Source organism: Thrips palmi, unplaced genomic scaffold, assembly GCF_012932325.1.
Source record: "Thrips palmi isolate BJ-2018 unplaced genomic scaffold, TpBJ-2018v1 HiC_scaffold_2, whole genome shotgun sequence".
Taxonomy (NCBI): Eukaryota; Metazoa; Arthropoda; class Insecta; order Thysanoptera; family Thripidae; genus Thrips; species Thrips palmi.
The window spans coordinates 5,204,468-5,225,302 of record NW_023144629.1 but is presented as its reverse complement, the minus strand read 5'-3'; the positions used below and the strand labels follow the sequence as shown (position 1 = coordinate 5,225,302).

The window sequence follows — 20,835 nt, the reverse complement described above, 5'->3', positions numbered from 1 at the left end:
GTTGCCAACTGTGCCAACATGCGAGTCAAATGGGTTGCCTGCCCTCCGGGCGCGCGGAAAGTACCTCAGTCTGATAGAGAGGTTGGGAAATCGACCACCACGCGGTGCGAGAGGGCGCTGAGGGTTTTCGATGTTACCCGCCAACACAACAGAGGAACTGGGCGGTGGCGCGGCGGTTGGGAGGAGCAAGGGTGAAGGACAAGGAAACCGGGCGGGCCGGGGCTGAGGCGGCTGAAGCGGCTGAAGGGCGAAGGACGACACACTGGAACACCACGATGTCAGGCCCTGGCCCTTGGCGCCTCCCAGGTAGGCTACAACCTCAACGTTTCCATTTCCTTACTTGGACACTAAATCGACCCCTCTTCTCGCCGCAGGACACGCACCCCGGCCCCCCGGCCCTACACCAAAAATTAGCCTGTAAAAAAAAGAAACGATAAAAAAATAGAAAACTTTCGCCGAAAAAAGGAAAGCAACGCAATAAAAATAGCAAAATGAAGACAGCAGCTCCCGTTTGAGGATGCCGCCATTCACGCGCCACACCATGAGTTCCTGAGTCTCCGATTCTCCTCCGGCACCACTCGTCTTCCAAGATGGTACGAACAGTGCATTGACGACGTGACGGGCGTGGGGTCGGAGTGAGAGGGCTGTTCGCAATGGCCGTGCCAGCCGCAGCGCGAGGTGGTGTCCCTGCACGTGGGGCAGGCGGGCGTCCAGGTCGGCTCGGCCTGCTGGGAGCTGTACTGCCTGGAGCACGGCATCGCCCCCGACGGCCAGCTCTGCTGGACCGTCCAGGACGACACCTTCAACGCCTTCTTCAGCGAGACGGGCGGCGGCAAGTGCGTGCCCCGGGCCGTCATCGCGGACCTCGAGCCCACCTGCATCGGTGAGCGGAACCGAGGACACCCCTCTTGGCAGTGGCGGATCCAGGGACGGGCAAAGCACAACTTTTTGCCTACTTACAGGGGCAAAGCGAAGCCTTTTTTTACCTCAGGCGGCAGTCTAGAGGCCAAGCGGCTACATTGTCCTTTTGCTCACCCTCTTGGATCCGCATCCGCCTCTTGACACGCCGGGCTCGCGGTGCCGACTGCAGACTGGGCGGTCTTTGTGCCCGCAGACGAGATCCGCACCGGGGCGTACAAGTGCCTGTTCCACCCGGACCAGCTGGTGTCGGGCAAGGAGGACGCGGCCTCCAACTTCGCGCGCGGCTTCTACACCGTGGGCAGGGAGATGGCGGAGCTCACGCTGGACCGCATCCGCATCCTGGCCGAGGACTGCAGCGGCCTGCAGGTGCTCTGTCTCACTCGCACTCGAGGGGCGTGCCGCGGTCCGCAGGGAGTGCGAGCGAGACAGCGCTAGCTCACGCTTCCCCGCCCAGGGCTTCCTCCTGTTCCGGGCCTACGGCGGCGGCACCGGCTCCGGCTTCACGACCTTGCTGTTGGAGAGGCTGATGCAGGACTACGCCAAGACCAGCAAGCTGGAGTTCGCCGTGTTCCCCGCCCCGCAGGTAGGTCACTCTGTCTCTCTCGCACTCCTTGGGCGTACAGAAGCGGTGCGAGAGACAGAGCTCTGCGCCGCCCAGCGCGCTTTAGGCTTCCCGGCGCGCGGCTGCACCCCGTGGCTGCCTACCCCCGACTCGGCGGGCGCTAACAGCAGCCGGGCGTCCCCTATGGATGCGAGAGAGACGGAGCGACGAAACGACACTGGTACCGAGTCTGCAGAGCTGCGCCATTTCCAGATCTCGCCCGTGATCGTGGAGCCCTACAACGCGGTGCTGTGCACGCACGGCTCGCTCGAGATCGAGGACTGCTGCTTCGTCATGGACAACGAGGCCGTCTACGAGATCTGCGACCGGCACCTGGACGTGGCCAGGCCCACGTACACCAACCTGAACCGCCTCCTGGGGCAGGTCAGTTTGTGAAGTTAGGTTAGGTAAGGTTAGGTTGAGGTTATGTAAGGTTAGGTATGGTTATGCTGAGGTTAGGCTGGCTGTAGTTGGACGTCATTCCCGACTTTACACCGAGGAATTCAAGAGGAACTTTCAAGTTGCTTGTAAGTAGGCATAATCATGGTTTAACATTGCCCAGGTGGTGTCCGCGGTGACGGCGTCGCTGCGCTTCGAGGGCTGCCTCAACGTGGACCTGGTGGAGTTCCAGACCAACCTGGTGCCCTACCCGCGCCTGCACTTCCCCCTCATCACGTACGCGCCCTTCGTGTCGGCGGGCAAGGCCTACCACGAGGCCCTCAGCGTGGGCCAGCTCACCTCGGCCTGCTTCGAGCCGGCCAACCAGATGGTCAAGTGAGTCAAGCCCCACCCTTTACAATTCAAAAACAAAATGCGCTTTTTTTACGGAGTTACGCGATTGGCTGACGCCCAGGTGCAACCCCGCCGACGGCAAGTACATGGCCTGCTGCATGCTGTACCGCGGCGACGTCACACCGACCGACGTGAACGCCTCCGTGCAGTCCATCAAGAGCAAGCGCGCTATCCGCTTCGTGGACTGGTGCCCCACCGGCTTCAAAGTGAGACTCCCAGCCTGAATGGAGTCGGGGATTGTCGCGGTCAAAACCGGGTGTGCCTCTCCTCGCAGATCGGCATCAACTACCAGCCGCCCACCACGGTGCCCGGCAGCGACCTGGCCCCCGTCATCCGCGCCGTCACCATGCTGTCCAACTCGACGGCCATCCGCGCCGCCTGGGAGAAGCTCAACCGCAAGTTCGACCTGATGCACAAGAAGCGCGCCTTCGTGCACTGGTGCGTACGCTTGGGCAACCTCGCTGTGAAAAATAGAAAAGTTCTAAATTTTAGTGCATTGGGTGAGACTTTACATGACAGTGCTGGATTTTTGCGTAGGTTAAGTTAGGTTTGGTTTGGTTAGGTTATGGTAGGTTAGGTTATGGTAGGTTGGGCCTATTCACTGCGGAAACCAAGTGCACGCGTGCAAGCTGCGGACAGGGGCCGCGTGGCGTGAAACGGATCCACAAAAGCGGAGCCCAAACCGCATTCTGTGCTGCTGCAGTGCTGCAGTGTCCAGCGCCGTGTTTTGCTTCGCGCTTCGCGTGTGTGGCGGCCGGCTTAGTGCAGCCGGGCGTAGGCATGGCGTAGGCGAGCCACGCATCAACACGCTGTCGACATCGAGAGGCCAACCCCCTCTGGCGAGAGTCGTCGCTCTGTCTCTCTCGCACTCATGGGGTGTCCCGTACGGGTGCGAGGGATGCGGCGAAAAACACGACCCCCGGAATCAGTCAGCGGACCACAATAAAGCTCATCGCATTAATAAGCTTGAGGCAGCGTGGCCAACCGGATTGACTGCCAACACAGGCAACGGCAAGCCACGGCAAAGCGGCGACGGGGATCGAACCGCGAAAGCCGAGCCACGCCCCGCGCAGCCCCGCGCCCAACCAAAGGACCTCCCGGCCGTGTAAATAGGCAGAGAGGGGGCGGGGCGGGGAGGGGGAGGAAGGGGAGGCTGCCGCGATGCCGGGGTCGGCCGTCGTCGTGTCTTCCCGGAATCAACAGTCGCACTGAATGGCTGTATGGATGTGTGGATGGATGGATGAATGAACGAACGAGGAAAATGCGGCTTGTCTTATTGCACGCCCCCCACACACACGCACTCCATCCGCGTGAAAAGGCGGTGCCAGGTGAATTATTTAGGGAATCGCCCTGTACAAACACGGTCGCGGCGAGGCAGGCGAAGTCAACAGCTCGGAAGACGAGGAAGCCATTCAAGCTCTTTGATTGAAATCTCGCCGCCTCGCCGCTCGAAAGTCGAGTGTTTGCCCTCGAGGTATCGAGGAGGAAAGGGACACGTCGCGGTGACTCACCAAGGCGCTAGTGGTGTCCCTTTGGAAGTTTTACAGATGAAGAGAAATTTAAAAATTAGTTGGAAACGGTCGGGTAAATCTGGCGGCGTCCGCGTGTTGACGCTCACCCACCTCACCGGTCTGCCCTCTCTCTCTTGCCCCCAGGTACGTCGGCGAGGGCATGGACGAGGCCGAGTTCGCCGACGCCCGCGAGGACCTGGCGGCGCTGGAGCAGGACTACGCCGTGGTGGAGGACTAGCGACACGGGGAGGGGGAACACTCACCTACGAGCTGTCCGTCGTCCGGCAGCACAGCGCGGTGCGCGGTGGCGGCGCGGTGACAGAGGATTACATGGCCCCGGATCAACAACCTGACGTGTGTGCGTACGTGCGTGTGTGTGAGGGATCTAGTAATCTCTGGAATCAAGTCAGCCCCGTCCGCGTCGCCCCCGCGTCGCTCGACTTGTGGAGCACACACTCCGTGACCCACACGCTTACGGCCGACCCCTACGTCGGCCCGTCAGTCGGCCGGGGAGAGTCTCGAAACCGAAAAATGTTGGAATTAGTGGAGTTGACGCGTTGACGGGCCGCGCGGGCAGCCCCTTGCCGCTCGCCGCTTCGCGTGGGGTCCCTCCTTGTTGTGGAGCCGGACAGTCGGACGGCGCGTCGGCCCGCCGCGGCAGCCGCCACTCAGCAACAACAACACCGTCCTGAAGGAGGCGAGGAAGACCCGGGCGGCCAGGTCAAGAGGGCATCGACGCTGGGGGTCCGCCGACCCGGCCGCCACCAGGACGCCGATGACGGGGCGACGGCGAGGGCAACGTCAAAGGGGTGGCGGCCGGGCTGCCGCCCTGCCCTCTTCAGCGCGCTAATCGAAATTATGGAACGGAGCAGAGCGGAGGCCATGCCGCCGCCTGTCGCCGTCGGGATTTAATACGTTTTATATTGGTGCCGCTCGCGCTCGGTGCTTGAAAGTTGGCGGGGGTGGGGGCGGCCGGGGTGTACCTAGGGATTGCCCTGGTTGGCGTATCGCCTCGCGCCTCGCACGGATTCGTACCTCTGTCTCTCTCGCACTCACGGGGCGTCCCGCATAGGTGCGAGAGAGACGGAGCGGAATCCTACAGTGGCAGGGTGAAGGGCCGCCGAGAGGGGGCCTCGTTGGGGTGGAGGGGGAGGGGTGGGGGGAATTCCTGGAGCGTAATTGAGCAAGGGCCCCGCGCCCACCAACGAGTGCACGATGCTGCACCCCGCAGCGCCACTCTTTCCGAGAGTCGTTTCCCTGTCTCTCTCGCACCTCCAGGGGGCTCCTCATGACCGCAAGAGAGACAGAGCGACGAAAACGACTCTCGGAATCAGTCTGCCGGGCGGCCAGGGCCGGACGGGGCTTAGTGGGGATTTTACTTTCACGGATGGACGCTCGCAGACGCACGCCGCGGAATGCAGGGGGCACACCACTAAAAGACGGGCAGGCAGGCAGGCATCAGCTATCAGCAAGCGTCATGCTGTGGTGGTAATTATTTTGCGGTGGACACACAACACACGGCGGCACTGTGGAGTACATGAGGGTGCAGCGGGTGCGGCCTGGCGGCCTGTCGCGGGGTGCGGTGTGAAAAGGAGTCGCAAGGACTGCGATGCACTGCGATGCATCCAAAGCGCAGCACCGGTTTGGATTGGCAACAACAACAACACCCCGGCCACGACAATGGAATCCAATTTACCGCCACACTGCTACCGGGAGTAAGAGTCAGAGTCTCCTGGCCCCCTCCTAGACCGGCTGGCTAGACCGAGCTAGACACCCTGGCACCGCCACACCGGGCCCGCCGGCACCGCCAGGACGCTTGCGGGTCGCCTGGAGGCACGGCGCGACGCGAAGTCCTCTCGACTTTGCCAGACGGAGAGGGGAGGGAGTTGAACCTCGGCCGTTTTTCGTGACCGATATTGCCCCGGAAGCGGACCCCCTCCTCGGCCCGGCCGCCTCGACCGCCTCGGCGAGCAGAGCAGCGCGATAGACGGCAGCCTACAGGGCGCGTTCCGCGGCTCTAGCTCCGCGACCTTGGCGGCGTCGTCCCGTCAGTCCCTGCAGTCCCGGCAGGAGACTGGGTCCGAGAGAGAGGAGAGAGACAGCCGGCAGGGAGCAGGGCGATGGCGATGGGTGGGCCGCACAGATAGCAAAGTAAAAATAACGCAACGCTTCCCAGCAACGCGACACGCAACGCGCAACGCGCAGCAACACGGGGCGGGTCGCCATTCGGCCGTTCGACGTGCAGACACGTGTGGGAGCACCCGGAGTGCACGGAGAGGCACTGCTCGATGGCGGCCGGGCCGCGTCGTCGGCGTCCCTTTGTCGCGTCCGCACTGCAAGGCCGGCCGGGACGTGGGTGGCATCGCAGCATCGCGTCGTCGCGGGAGGAACCGCGGCAACTTGTCAAACTGTAATTACCGAGCATTCCCCTCGTTTTATTGGACAAGCCTATTGTATAGTTTATTTTGTCGCGCTGCGCGTACGTAATACGCGAAGGGGTGCGGAGGAGAGGGGGAGGGGAGGGGGAGGGGGATGACGCGTGTAATGCTCGCCGGCAACAAGCAGGACGACTTCCCGACCCCCCGCCGCGCCGCGCCCCGCCACTTGAACGGCAATGAGGGGTTTCGCGGCGTCGCCCCGCCCCGCCCCGCGCAGCTTAGCGCCGGCTCGGTGCACACCGTGCGCACGGCGAGCTGTTAGCACCCTTCCTTTGGCAGATCAACCCGCCGGGCCGCCGCCGCGTTCGTCCGTTTTTTTTAATTAAGATTGGGTGACGCCGCATCCGCCGTCCGCAGCGTTCGCCGCGCCGCGTTCGGTTCGAATCGTTCCGAGTGCAGCGTGAGTTTGATTCTGAGCGCAGCCAACTCGTCTACATTGCGACTAGCGCCTTAATGACATGTTTAAACCGTTGTAAAATGTGCCAATCTGAGCTAATCTGCAGACTGTCTTTTCCTCTCCCCCTTGCTTGGCGTTGCGACACCGCGAGGCAACGGACGCAACGGGCCGCAGCCGCAGGCGCGACACCCACTCAGCGGCCTAGCCGGCGCCGGCAGTCAGCTGGGTGCCGATACAGAAGCACAAGGGCTGACCTACTTCACGGCCCGGCCCATCAGGCACCACCAGGCCCAGGAGGGTGAGGGTACGCGAGTCATTTTGTAACCGCTTATCGGGCAGGTTCGCCGGGTGGGTGGTGAAACGTGACGGTGTTCACGGCGGCCGCGGATGCGTTGCTTTGGCCAGCACGGCCGCGTGGCGCGGCGTGGCGCGGCAAGGCGGATCGGACGGCGGGAGCGACGGGGCCATTCAAAACGCGACCGCGAGGCGCGGCGCGACGCAAGCCGAGGCGTCAACGCGCCAGTAGGCGTTAGAACGCCATCAGCGCGAGATAAGATATTGCGCGGCAGGGCTTGGGGCCGCGGGCCGGGGCAGTCGCCAGTGTCGCCAGTTGGCTGACGAGGAGCGCTGAGTTGGCCCGCCGAGTCGGCACGCCGGGCATCGCCAGCATCGCCACGCCGACGAGGTCGCGACGGTCGCGACACCGCCAGTGCCTCAAGTTCCGCGGACCGAGGCTGGGACACTGTAACGCCCTCGCGCCGCAGCGCCACAGCGCAGTCAGCATGGAGGTGGTCCAGTACCAGTACCAGGTGGCGGACGTGAACGCCGGCGCCGCCTCCCCGCCGCTGGCCAGCCCCGGCAGCGCGGGCGCGCACAGCCCGCCGTACCAGCACAGCCAGTACCAGTGGCACCAGTACGCCGCGGCCCAGGACTACTTGGCCGCCCCGGAGCGCGCGCCCCTCGGCGTGCCCCGCGTGCGCGTCGTCAAGCCCACCGCCGTGCGCCTGCGGCCCGCGGTGGACGAGAGCAGGCTGCCGTGCTGCGGCTACCCGGGCCCCATCAAGATCCCCCTGTGCGGGGACCTGCAGTGCCGCCACCTGCCGTGCTACACGTGGCACACGTGGCACCAGCAGCACGCCGCCCCCACCTACTGGTGGGCCTCGCTGCCGCCGTCGTCGCGGTCCTGGCAGGGCACCGCGTCGCCGGAGTCGCCGCACCTCTCGCTGGACTTGCAGCCCCAGGGCCTGCTCCAGGAGGCGCTGCGGCAGAAGCCCGCCGCCGAGGAGTCCGCCGCGGCCGCGGACGTCACGCCAGTCACGCCCGTGCAGGCCACCGTCACGACGCCGGGTGGCACCGTCACGCTGTACAGCTGGCCCGATTCGCTGCAGCTCGACGACGACGTGGTCGTGGTGGAGCAGGTGCAGCCGAAGCGCGCGCGCAAGGCCGCCGCCAAGCCGCGCAAGCCGCGCGCCCCGCGCAAGCCCCGCCAGACCAAGAAGGACAAGGACGCCGCCGAGGAGGTCCTGGGCGCGGGCGTCGCCGTCAACATGGACACGGACACGCGCGGGGCGCTGCTGCGCGCGCTCGGCCTGCTGTGCGACCGCCGCGGCGACCTGGACGCCAAGGAGGACGACGAGAAGGACGACGACGACCTCCCCTTCCTGCAGCTGCAGCCGAACGTGCCCCGCAAGGTGCGCCGCGTGCTGCGCGGGGTGGCCAAGGCGCTCATGTGACGGCGCGCCGCGACTCGAGACTGGTACACTGCCAACATTGATCTGGAACTATGAACTGGCCCATTTACGAGCTTCACTTGATTGCATCTTGCCATGTGGATTCTGTTTCAGATAAACTCCTGGAATAAAATGAAATCATTCCCTTGTCGGGTCTGAATGAGTGCAATCTAATCTCACGCCTCGTGAGCCGTACAGTGAGTACCACTGTTACCATTTCTCTCTAAACATTGTTTTGCTTTTGTTTACTTGTGCTTAGTTCATTTTTTTTTGGGGCGGGTTTCTGTTTCTCTCAGATTGCTTCTTCGACGATGTTTGTGGTTATGGATCAGCTGACGGGACTAAATCTGACGTCCAAATGTTGCACAAGACGCTTCGTTCGAGCGAGGTGAGTACTACTGCTGGCTCTTAAGAGCCGACACTTCACCCTTCGAGAACAGACAGTCGAAGATAGGTCATCGGAGGCGCTCCCATTGCTTTCACTAATAGTGTCGATGATTTCTATTTCCTGTGCCTCATTTCGGCATGACGGCGACAATGAGGTAACACTTATCTCGTTTCAGGAGTCGCATCGCACGCTGCCGGCCGGACTGTCCATCCCGTATCAGCCGCTTTGCCCTCACGTGGTCACGTGGTCATGCACGCACACTGTGGCACCGCCTTGTCGCCTCGATAAAACGGCCCCATCATTGGCGCGCCGCGCACGGCGGAGCGAGCGAGGGCGGGGCGGCCCTTTGATCAGTCCCCGGTTTAATAGTGGCGTGGCTCGCCGAGAGGTTAGGCCGAGAGGCGAGGCTGGACGGCCACAGCAATTTTGCGATGAGTCTGTGGGCGGCTGAGGGCTGCTTCCGAACGCGGTGCTGCCCCTCTCGACAGGGGCCGAGACACGAGGGCACCTCGGCTGCACCCTGCCGGCGGCCGGCGGATATTGCTGGCCGAAATCGCCTGCCGAGCGATTCAGAAGAGCGGCGTTGTCTCTCCCGCACCCTTATGGAGGGTTACATGAGTGCGACGGAGACAGAGCGACCGAACGACTGAATCGCTCTGAGAGCCCCATCGGTGGCGTGCAGTGCATGCAGTGGCCCGAGCGCGCGCCGCGCAGAGGGGCAGGAAGCGGGTAACTCAGTCCAGCATGTCGCCTGGCCACTCCGGCCAGCACGGCCAGCTGGGCCCTCCAAGCAGCTCGAGTTTCGCCGCCTCCCGCGACGCCGGCGACGTCACGACCACCACCTCGACCACCAGGACGACCAGGACGACGACCGCGGCAGCGCCGGGCAGCGCCATGGCCCCCACGGCCGTGCACACGACAACTCGCCACGGCGGGGGTTTGCGCACGCCGCCACGCCGTCCTCGACGCCGTCCCGGAGCAACGCGAAGCGAAGCCCACGAGGGGCTGTGTTCAATTACGGGTGCTTTTATTAACTTGCGGGATAGGGGTTCTGCTTTTTTGGTTTTGTTGAAATAGATTCTTGATGTCAACCATAAAAATCGAACAAACAAGCTAAAAAAAAAACATGTGTCTGTTTCTTGAAACGACGATTTCTATTCGACCAGCAAACGGAAAGTGACCTAATAGACATAACGCGTCGTCACGCCTGCGGGGAAAGTCAATACACGCAAATCAGACAAAAGTCTGTGTCAAATAATGGAACGTGCATCGCGAATGGAATGGAACATACATGATGGCACAGTGGTACACGTGGCACTGGTGGGGGCGTGGCCCGGGAAGACCCCTCTTCGTACTACTTGTGTTTGCGGGCGGCGATTCGCTCCGACCAAAGCTTTCACGTGCTTTCGCGTGTCGCATCGTTTGTCGATTAAACGGCCCGATTCGGAGCGCCTGTCGCCCCAGTGCCGCTCTTTACCCCAAAACTCATATCATGACCTCCCCTGCTCCCCCACCCCTCCCCCTCTCTCCCATCGACTCGCGCGGGCTAAATTTGCTGCGATTTGATGCACTTGGGGAGGAGGCACTGCTCAGAGCTCGTTGTGTTGTATACACGTGTTTCTCCCAAAAAGGGGACAGACGTCGCCACTATTCTCCTTTATTTATTTTTCGAAGTATTTTTCTAACGCGGAAGCCTCAACAATTTTGGAGCAACCGATAGTTCAAAAGTAATTACTTCTAAAATTGTTACAACCTTCACTACTGCGGCTCGTGCCGCACCAAAAGTCAAAATAACGTCTACAGATTCCTTCACACAGGCCTACATATAGGATCTGAGATGATCCCAGTGTGGCGAGGATTAAAAATGTGAGTCACCTCCGCAACCACACCGCATCGGACAGCAGCACGCAACGCGCACACAGCCAAAGCGAGGCGAAGCCAGCAGCCCGTGTGTGATCCTGGATGATTCCCTCGTGTGTGCTTGGCTGCGTCTCCTTGTCGGAAAGTGCTGCTCGTTTCCAGGCCCTTGGCTCCCGTTTACAAGCTCCGGCCTCCTCCATTCCGGTGGAGGAAAAAAAAAGAAAAAAGACTTGCGATTTGTTACTGACTTGCACCCTGCATGGGAAACGTGCGGCCAAATGAAATGTTTTGTTTTATTTTGTTGACAAAAGTTCATTTGTTTCGCACTTTTGTTTGGAGCAAGGAAGATAGAAGATATTAGCGTGTGACAATTCCCGATTTCTTGCATTTGCACTTTATTTACATTGTTTCGCTATACCATTGTGGAACAGGCCGCTGCCGTTTCCCCTCCCCTCCAGAGTGATTTCAATAAAGACCACGAACAGCTGCTGGTGCCTCTGTCTCTCTCGCACTCCCACGGCACGCTCCATGAGTGCGAGAGAGACTGCTGGTAACGGCGGGGCCGCGAGTCCCATTTCGCGTTTTTATTTACGCGCCGCGCGATTGCCAATTTGTTCGTTCCCCTGAAGATGTGTGGCGCTATACTGTACATCATCCGGCCGGCCACCACCCCGTGCATACACTGCCATTACACCGCGCACAGAAAAATAACCGGTGCGCGTCAAATGGGGCAGCCCGGCGGCCCTCGGCCACGCGGAGTGGTGGGGGAGCGTCTGTGCGCGGCGGCGGCGGTGGGGGCGAGGCGAGCTAGAGGGCCTCTAGAGGACGAGCCTGGCACTCGGGGTGCCCGGCGAATTTCCACACAAACAGGTGGATATACTAGAACACATGCGACTCACACTCGGATGGCGACTTTTCTCCTAATTAAGTGCGCGGGTCCTCGCTTTTGTCTCTGCCTTTCCGTTGATGCCTGCTGATCCTTATCGTGGGGCTTTTAGTCCGTCTCGTCCAGTGCGGGCACACACGGTGCGGGCACAGCACTGGACACAGTACGTAATCCGCTGCTGACCCGCGCCAGTCGCGACACACGGTGCTCCCCGTCGGACACACAGGACCCGGGTTAACCGTCCGCAAAATAAATATTTTCGCTGTGAATTTTTGTTTTTCACGTTCTCGCGGGGTTCGCGTATGCCGTGAAAAGCTTCCGTGGAGTGCGGCGCTGTACTACAGTAACCCGGTGACGTGCCCCCAGTGCCCCGCCACTCCGCCGCGTCCGCCCTGTTGCGGTTTCCGGTCCTCTTTCCTTCCTCGGCGCCCCGGAGCGTGGAGGCCCGGAGGCCCGGAGGCCCGGAGGCTTGCCCGGCTGGACGCGCTACTCCAGGATGCGGCACACGACTTGACCCAAGTCAGAGAGACTCGTGAGAAAAGAGGGGAGGGGGAGGTGGTGCTCGCAAGCGGCCGTGTCAATCGCCCCCCGGGGGGTGGGGGGAGTCATTGGGGCCGAAGCTGCAGTTGGACTCCGGGCAGCGCTCTCGTCTCTCTTGCAGGCAGGCTCGGACTGGCCCCCAAAAGGCCCCGGCAGATAAAACCGCAAAAGGCCCCCGATCATCATTGTTTTTACCCTTCATGACCAACTTTGTGAGGCTACCGCTCCCAAACTAGTTGCGGTCAATAGCCTTCCCGTACAGGACATGAAAGAGTAGGGTCTTAAGAATTCTAGGCCGTCGAGGGAGGCCTTTTACGGCAACTAGATTGGACACAGTGGCCACCCAAAGTCAGCAAAATCAGCAAATTTCCGATATTCGACTACTTTTTGACCAACTTGGTCTGAAAATCATTGCGGTCAAAGGCAAAATCGTTGTGGTCAACGTCTTTCCTATACAGGGCATGGAAGAGTAGGGTCTTGAGAATACTAGGACGTCGAGGGAGGCCTTTTACGGCAACTAGATTGGACACAGTAGCCGCCCAAAGTCGACAAAATCAGCAAATTTCCGAGATTCGACCACTTTCTGACCAACTTTGGTCCCAAAATCGTTGCGGTCAAAGGCGAAATCGTTGTGGTCAACGTCTTCCCGATACAGGGCATGAAAGAGTAGGGTCTTAAGAATACGAGGACGTCGAGGGAGGCCTTTTACGGCAACTAGATTGGACACAGTGGCCGGGTCGGCGCCCACCTCACCTCGCCCACCCCTTAGTTCGTGGACAGGCCATTTTAACGAGATTACACGCTGCTAAGCCGTGCATGCCCGCAATGAGCACTCATTGTCCGCGCAGTGGACAGTGTCCGACTTGCCGTCGGCTTGCCGGCGGTCATCATCGCTCTCTCTCTCTCTTCTCTCTCTCTCTCTCTCTCTCTCTCTCTCTCTCTCTCTCTCTCTCTCTCTCTCTCTCTGCCTGACACGAAGATGGACATGTTTGCCAGGGCGTGTATTATGACATGAGTGGGTGGTGCTAATAAGCTTCGCTCGCAAATAACAAGCCTGTTTTGTGTTCCGATGCTTTCCGCAGCCAAGCCAGCAATCAAGGGAACACAAAGAGCGCGGACTCGTGCAAAAATTTGGCGGGAACGTTCTACCCAGCCATCCACCCGAGATGGAATCGGATTTTAATTATTTTGAAGGAATAAACCCGTTCCAGGCTCTGGCGTCACTGGGGGAAATAAAATTTGGAGCTCGAGCTTCCAGGCAGCGGTGGCGTCTTCTGTTCGTCGTTATGCCAGTGTCTCCACAATTGGGTGGTGGCTTTAGGGGTCCTGGTTGGCCCTTCGGTGGCCCTTCGGTGGCCCTTCGCGGGAAGGACCTCTGGCTTAGCCTAATGAGAACTCGCTGTGGTTCGGGGTACAGTGTGCTTGCAGCGCGCCGTGGCGTGGCACCACAGCGTGGCACCACAGCGTGGCACCAAGGCGGTCGCCGCTTCGCCGAAGTCGGACGGGACGGAGAGGACGACGTTGAGGGAGCGGGGCGACGAGTCAGGGTGGCGGCAGCGTGACAGTGTGGCGACAGGACACTCTCCCCTAATTGATTCGTCGGAAAAGGAAAATGCGCGCCGGCCAACCTGAAGGCTCATTCTGTCTCTCTCGCACCTGTACGGCACGCCCCACGAGTGCGAGAGAGACAGAGCGACGAAAGCGACCTCCTCGCTGACAGCAATTAGCTGCCGGCTTAGCGCTCAATGATGACCGTGGCAGTGCTCTCGCAAGTTCAATGGACGTCGCCGGGTCGCAGCACTACTTGGAGGAGGCGAGGACACGCGGGAAAAGGGGTGGGGGCGGGAAATTTCCCTCGTCCACCAGACTCATTCCGAGAGAGAGTCGTTTCCATCGCGCTGTCTCTCTCTAACTCACGGGGCGTCCCGTATAGGTGAGAGAGTACCTCCTCGTCCCGCTGGACGTCTTGGACAGTGTCTTGGAATAGTTTCGAGTGGCGCCCCGCCGAGCCTTCAGGACCTCACGGAGCGGGCTAAGTAAGCCTATTTCGAAGATTAACAGGTTTGGAACGGTTGGCGCCCCCTCCCCCTCCCCCGCGCGAGGCATTATTACCTCGTACGTGTCCCCCCCGCGGCGCCGCGCCACCGCCCTCCACCCACCGCACGCCGCCAGGCCGCGGGGCCAGGCCGCCAGAGTGGCGGTGGGAGGTGGGGGCGCACCGCAGCCAATCAGAGCGCGCGCCGCAGCCCGCGGACCAATCGCAGCGCCGCTATTGATCTTGTAGGTCGCGTAGTCACGTAGTCGCGCTGCGAGCGAGCGGCGTGGCGCCAGGGACCCTCCAGGACCCTCCAGGAACCTCCTGGCAGCCGAGCATGGAGCGGGTCCAGCAGTCCAGCGAGACAACTTTGTTGAGGCGCCGTGCGTCTGTGAAGGAGGGCCCACGTCGGCAGCAAGACGCCAGGCAGAAAAGTGTGTCAATTTGGCAAAAAAAAAAAAACATTTTAAAAAATTGCTCCGGTATTTGAAAGTAATAAATAAGGCCCACGTGTTTGTCTTTTTTGAACCTGCTCATACGTCGCAAAAGGCGACACGTCGGCGGCGATGTGGCGGAGGGGAAGAGGAGGGGGGGGGAGGCGTTTTCTCATGAAGCAGGAAAATTGCCCGCCAACAGGAGAATGACCAAAGTAGATGTCAAGAGAGGGCTCTCCAAGAATTCGCCCGCAGTCTTCCACCCGCAGTTTAGGAGCGCCATCAACTGATGCGCGCGTGGGGCGGTGGCGGGGCGCGGCGGGGCAGGGCGGGGGCCCCGTGGGGCTGCGGGGGCCTCGCGATCGACCTCACCGCGGGCTTTATCGTGCAGCCCTTTTAGCTGCCCGGGATTGAGAGAAACGAACGCGCGCTCGCTCTCTCTCACACACGCACACAACACACACACACTCACACGCCGGCGACCTCAATGACGGGCCTCATCATGGTGGTGGAGACCTGCTTGGTGGAGTAGGCGGGGCGAGGAAGTGGGGGTGGCCAAGCGAGGTGGGGCCGGGCCGGGCCGGTGGAGTGGGAGAGGGTGCCCCTCCCTCCCCCTCCCTCCTCCTCCCGTCGCGCGCCGTGCTTCCCATCCTGGCTCGGTGTCGGTGCTCGTCGCAGGCAAGTCACGCAGTCACACGGACGTCACCGGCGGGCACGCACGCGGCGCACGCGGCCACGAGGACCTCGCCGACGGAGAGTCACACGGACTGTGACGAGGTCGTGACGAGGTCGTGACGCATCGACAGTGTGACAGTGCTCCCCGTTGTGAAGCCAGTGCTATGCCCCTCGGCTAGCCACGGCTAGCCAAGGCCCATCATGATCCAGAGCCCGCTCCTTGGATACACCGCCTTCTCTCAGCTGCTTCACCGCCACCAGCAGGAGCACCACCACCAGGCCTCGCCGATGACGTCGCCGATGACGTCGCCGTCGTCGCTGGGCATGGCCCGCGGCGCGGCGGCCGTGCAGGGGATGCAGGGCGCGCCGGGCGGGCCGCCGTCGCAGGGCCGCGGCGTGCCGATGCCGCTGGGCGTCCCCGTGCACGGCGTGCACACCGTGCCACAGTTCCTGGCGTCGTCGCTGCTGCAGCACCTCCAGCACCCCCAGCTGCCGCTCAGCATGTCGTCCATGTCGTCCATGGCGCGGTGCCCGTCGCCGCCGTCGCCCGGCTCCCTCAGCAGCGTGTCGCCCAGCCCCAGCAGCTCGCCGCCGACCAGCCTGGGCGGGCTGAGCTCGCTCGGCAGCCTGCCCTCCAAGTCCTTCACCATCGACGCCATCCTGGGCCTGAGCGCGCCGCCCTCCCACCGCGACGGCGCCTACCTCGGCCACCGCGGCGCCTCGCACTACATGGCGGAGCCGCCGTCCTCGCCCACGGACCTGTCCCTCGCCAACAGCGGCCGGCCCCTGCAGCAGCAGCTCAGCCCGCGGAGAAGTGCGTCAGGTGGGTGTTTGACGTCATCAAAACGAGACAATAAGCGCACTCTGCGCAGGACATGCAGGCACTGCCACCACACTGCCACGCCGGTGGGGCGAGGCTGGAGGGCGGGGCCACTGAATTATTGTTATGATTCCTTCCGGCCGAGAGCACCCAATAAGGGGTGGGGGTGGCAGGCACAGGCCGAGGAAAGTTGAAAAGGTATGCGTGTACCAGACGAGTTTTCTCTCGGCAAAGTCCTTGAGAATGCTGAAAGTAAAGTTGAAAGAACCGCAAGCCAGATGATAGAAAATTTCAGCGACATTATTGTCAGCGAATCAGGGATGTTCGGGGCGGTGAAGAGAGCTTCTGCATTCATAAGTGTGTGTGTGTGTGTCTGTGTGTGTGCGTGCGCGCGCGCGCTGTGAGCCCCGTTGTTCCTATACTCCCCCCTCTCCCCGCCCACACCGACTCTGCGAAGCCACTATAATTGTGCGTTCTGTGTTCTGTGTCTGTCCGGCATTGGATTTGTTAGATTGCGTCAAAGCGCGAGTTCACTCAAACAGAGTAATAACGAGAGATTGCCCGTCCTGCGCTGTGTGTTCGCATGGCTGAGCCGGCGGGGCTGGCCGAGTGCATAGCGGCTGTGCCACAGCCAACACCGTGCCGTGCCGTGCCGTCCAGTTTGCGGCGTTCAAACGCCCAGTTTCCGCCTTGCTGGTAGAGCCGCGGTTGCAATAACAGCAGTTTGAAACGGGGCTGTCCCTTTGGTCCCTTTGACCGGCGGCAGGGGAACGTTGTAAACTCGGACCTCATTCCGCAACCCTTTATGGATGGCCGTGGGAGCGTTCGTGGCCGCTATGAGAAATCAAAGCGGTCAAACTTGCAGGCAATAAGCGCGGGGCTTGACTTACAGAACACACCGCAAAGAGTGACTCTAGTGACGCGAAGTGTTCGTGGTCGCTATGAGAAATCAAGGCGGTCAAACTTGCAAGCAGTGAGCGAGGCGCTTTGACTTTTTGAACGCACCCCGTCACCGCAAAGAGTGACTCGACCCTAAAGGATCACGTCGATCAACGTAAAAATCTTGCACAAGGAAAAAAAGAAAGAAAAGGGGGTTGAAAAAAAAATCTGGACCAATACTTGAAGCAGAGCAGACGTCTAAGAACTTTTGATAAACAAAAAGCGGGCGGAGGAATGACCGAATGGCCTAGCGCGCGCATACCTGATCCGCGTCAGACTCGATATAATTACCCCATAATGCAATGCCACACACTCCGCCCATGAAATTAGCTTTGTTAGTTCGCTGGTGATGGAATAACACAAAGAGGCTTCCCCCTTTCATGATATCTCCCTTCCGTCGTGAAGCAGAGCACATGTTATTTAATTGTCGTGCAAGTCACCCCTTTGCGGGCGAGGCAGGGGAGGGGCAGGGGTGGGGGGTGAAACCGTTTTGAATGCGCGTTGTGCGCGTCTCGGGACGAATTGTGGTGGAGGCGGCGCGGCGAGGCATTTCGTTTGACTCGCCCAGCCCAGCCCAACTCGGATCCACCCGGATCATTATGATCGCCGACAGCAGCGCCAAAGAGGCGCGCTGAGGACGACAGTCAAATGGGGCGCATTTCAAGCTCTTTCTCACCTACATTCTCCGCGAGCTCTTCGCGTCTTCTGCCCCATTTCTGTCCTCCCTTCTCATTCGCTCCTATTTGTCTTCTTGATATTCTTCCCTTTCTCCCCATCTCCGAAACTAGTTTCGAACTTTATAATAACAAGATCGCCCCGCTGCGTCGCGCGTTGCTCGCGGTCCAGCAGACTGATTCAAAGAGTCCTCGCTCCGTCTCTCTCGCACTCATGGGGCGGCCCGCGTGAGGTGCGAGGAGGACAGAGCGACGAGAACGACTCTCCGAATCCAGCTCGACTTTCGCGCTAACTCGCTGACTTGCTCATTAGGAGGCGCTGGTGCGGAACGGATTAAATCGCCCTCGCGATACGCTGCGCTCTCTCTCGCACTCACGGGGCAGCCCGCACGGGTGCGAGAGAGACAGAGCGAAGCAGTGTTTGGAATGAGACCGCTGGCAGGCTGGCAGGGTCGGGGTGTGGACTGCAGCGGGCGATTTGTGAAAATACATGACCGGCGTGATTGAAAGTGGGGAACTCACTCGCGTCTCGCGTGCGGTCGGCCCGGCCGCGCTAGCCCCGCCCCACCCAGCCCCGCCCAGCTGCTCATTTAAATTCATGGCAGTTGATGCTGCGTGCTTTATGGTCGGTGATAATGTGACGCGCCGAGAACACGACTGCATGCAATTGCAAAAAAAATACACCGGCAAAAAAAAACGCATCTAATTAATTTTTCTAAAATGATGTTTTTGAATAGTGTCGCGACGGCGAGTTGGTGTTCTTTCCCAGCCTAACGAGGCCTCCTCTTCCTCTGTGTGCAGGTCCTGCAGGCCCTGACGGTGACTCCGGCGCCGGCTCGGCGTCCAAGAAGGCGGCTGGCGGTGGCGGCAAGTGCAAGCGGGTGCGCACCATCTTCACCGCGGACCAGCTGGAGAGACTGGAGGCCGAGTTCGAGCGCCAGCAGTACATGGTGGGGCCGGAGCGGCTGTACCTGGCGCACGCCCTCAACCTGACCGAGGCCCAGGTCAAGGTGTGGTTCCAGAACCGGCGCATCAAGTGGCGCAAGCAGCACCTGGAGGTGGAGCAGCAGCGCCTGGCCGCCATCAAGCAGCACCCCGTGCACCACCTGCAGCAGCACCTGGACGACGGCCACGGCCACGCCGGCCACCCCGGCCACCCGGGCCACCGAGACATGGACAGCGGCTCCGAGGACAGCGTGCTCAGCGAGGACCGGTCGTACTTCGCGTCCCTCGTCATGCCCAACGGCGTCCCCGACGTCGCCGACGACGCGGACGCCAGTCCCGCCGCGGCCCGCGCGCGCCTCGTCAGCGCCCTGGTGGGGCCCCTGGATCCCGACTCGCCCGTGGGGTCGCCCACAGTCTCCCCCCTCAGCTCACCCGGCGGCCACGGCGAGGGTGGCGGCCACGGCGGCCACGGAGGCCACCTTGGCGGCGAGCAGCACCCCGCACCCAGCCCCGGGCACGGCCACCCCGGCCACCCCGGACTGGCGACGTAGACGGCCGCCGCGCCGACCGTCGGGGGCTTCGGTGTCCGGAGCCAGTGCCATCACGGGAAGGGTGTTTTGGAGGCGACTGTACACCTGTGAGCGGTACCGGGTCGGAGTGATGCCCGTTGAGGGTCCCAAACCACATATGCCAAAGACTGAGGATGTTCGAAGAATTGGAGATGAAAGTGAGGTGAACTTAAGTTCTTTATAAAGTGCCATTGATTAAGCGGACAGTATCGATAACTGCAAAGCTTTACGGTTCGTAGTTATTAAAATTGTTAATAATTAATGAGTAGTAGTGAGCGCGCTGATATTCCTCCGGAAAGTCTCAATTTTTTATGTTTCTTGCCGTTCAAGTCGAGTTCCGTCAAAGTGTGCGACTCAATTTCAACTTGATACTATACTAGCCGCTGGTCTAATTTTTTAACATTTTATTTTTGCTACTTTTTTTCAAGTACCAGTTTTGATTTTCAATGCAGATACACAGTGTGCTTTACTGTACAATATTGCCATTTTCGGTACAGTCTCAAAAGTTGAACTAACTGTACGGAAGAGCGCTTCAATCTGTGATGGCCGCCTTCGCGCGGCAAAATGTGTGTTGTTATAAAAGTACGTGTATAAATTATGATGAGTGTGGATAGGCAAACCCAGTAGTTCAGTTTGTCGGGTTGAATCTACGTAAGATATGAACATTGTCTGTGTTTAATTCTGAAAATAAATTGTCACTGGTGGAAAAAAGACTTTTCTTTTTTTTTTTCTTTCTCCACCCGTTATTGCTTCCACTTGACACCGACCCTGGCCCATCCCATTTGATTTGAATTTACGACACCAATTACGAGCCGATCACTCGACAGTGATGACGACGTGACAACGAGTCAATGTGATTATTCGGTGACAAATTAGCTATGAGAGGGAGCGGGGGGAACACACGGGGAGACACCATACCGCCGGGGACGCGTCCGACGCGCTCCCACAACCGGTCCAGCATCCATTCAAGCCGCTGTCATTTCACACACTCACACAGGCACACTCACGCACGGAAATGCGTGTTGTGTTGAACAGACACAGACACGCACGGGGGCTGAACAGGGCCGAACCGGCGGAGACCTGAACGCAGGGTGCACGCTTGCGCTGAGCACGGCCGCCCGCGCGCACCGCGCAGCATTCCGCGGCCATCACCATTTTGTAATTGAACTGGGATGATGAGTAAAAAAAAAAAGATTGAAAAAGATCAAAGGCTCCGGTCGGGCGGCCGGGTGCTCAGGAGGTTGCCTACCCTGTCGGCGAGGTGGGAGTTCGCCACGCACGCTTATCTTTATGGCGGGCGGGGTGCGGGTCGCAAGTCGTATGCGTGCGGGCGGCCCGGCCAACCCGGGTCCGACATAAAATGGTAATGTCCGACTACAAGGAATGTTACTCAGTTTGACTTCTCTATTCACCGGCAAACGGTGGCGCCGTGCTGCGGCCCGACGGCCCCCCGCTCTACCCTTTTCGCTCTTCTTTTTCTGCTTTTTGTTTCGGCGTGCCGCGCGGTGATCTTGCAGGGAAACAACGTGGTGACTAGAAAACGCATTTCCGTGTAGTATATCTTTACATTTCCGACCGCTAACCAAACCAGCCTAACCTAACCAGCCTAACCTCACCAGTCGAGATTTCCCGCGGTTTCTGGCGGTGCGGAAATCAGTGCCGCCAACGCGACGCGGCGCT

General features: G+C 60.4%; 3 protein-coding genes across 3 annotated transcripts; all 3 read left to right on the top strand.

Annotated features, from left to right (window-relative positions):
* The first annotated feature begins 18 nt into the window (after positions 1-18).
* On the top strand, positions 19-4,063 carry LOC117647410 (tubulin alpha-8 chain-like). Its single transcript, XM_034389138.1, has 9 exons — positions 19-81; positions 673-883; positions 1,115-1,287; positions 1,376-1,504; positions 1,736-1,906; positions 2,085-2,296; positions 2,376-2,520; positions 2,589-2,752; positions 3,970-4,063. The coding sequence occupies exons 1-9, from the start codon at positions 19-21 to the stop codon at positions 4,061-4,063; spliced, it is 1,362 nt and encodes a 453-aa protein (XP_034245029.1).
* Positions 4,064-7,256: 3,193 nt separating this feature from the next.
* Positions 7,257-10,004, top strand: LOC117646932. Its single transcript, XM_034388314.1, has 4 exons — positions 7,257-8,416; positions 8,505-8,587; positions 8,687-8,778; positions 8,954-10,004. The coding sequence occupies exon 1, from the start codon at positions 7,443-7,445 to the stop codon at positions 8,391-8,393; it is 951 nt and encodes a 316-aa protein (XP_034244205.1). The 5' UTR covers positions 7,257-7,442; the 3' UTR covers positions 8,394-8,416; positions 8,505-8,587; positions 8,687-8,778; positions 8,954-10,004.
* A 5,933-nt stretch (positions 10,005-15,937) lies between these two features.
* On the top strand, positions 15,938-19,339 carry LOC117647409 (homeobox protein engrailed-like ceh-16). Its single transcript, XM_034389137.1, has 3 exons — positions 15,938-16,031; positions 18,443-18,873; positions 19,283-19,339. The coding sequence occupies exons 1-3, from the start codon at positions 15,938-15,940 to the stop codon at positions 19,337-19,339; spliced, it is 582 nt and encodes a 193-aa protein (XP_034245028.1).
* The last annotated feature ends 1,496 nt before the right edge of the window (positions 19,340-20,835 follow it).

What these genes read in the sequence shown, in the direction of transcription:
- LOC117647410 (XM_034389138.1), top strand. Translation starts at nt 19, where the DNA reads ATGCGAGTCAAATGGGTTGCCTGCCCTCCGGGCGCGCGGAAAGTACCT. An exon ending in AGGACTGCAGCGGCCTGCAG is followed by an intron (nt 1,288 to 1,375) that starts GTGCTCTGTCTC and finishes TTCCCCGCCCAG; the next exon opens with GGCTTCCTCCTGTTCCGGGC. An exon ending in CCGTGTTCCCCGCCCCGCAG is followed by an intron (nt 1,505 to 1,735) that starts GTAGGTCACTCT and finishes CGCCATTTCCAG; the next exon opens with ATCTCGCCCGTGATCGTGGA.
- LOC117646932 (XM_034388314.1), top strand. Translation starts at nt 7,443, where the DNA reads ATGGAGGTGGTCCAGTACCAGTACCAGGTGGCGGACGTGAACGCCGGC.
- LOC117647409 (XM_034389137.1), top strand. Translation starts at nt 15,938, where the DNA reads ATGGCGGAGCCGCCGTCCTCGCCCACGGACCTGTCCCTCGCCAACAGC. An exon ending in CCCGCGGAGAAGTGCGTCAG is followed by an intron (nt 16,032 to 18,442) that starts GTGGGTGTTTGA and finishes CTCTGTGTGCAG; the next exon opens with GTCCTGCAGGCCCTGACGGT. An exon ending in GGTCGTACTTCGCGTCCCTC is followed by an intron (nt 18,874 to 19,282) that starts GTCATGCCCAAC and finishes CATATGCCAAAG; the next exon opens with ACTGAGGATGTTCGAAGAAT.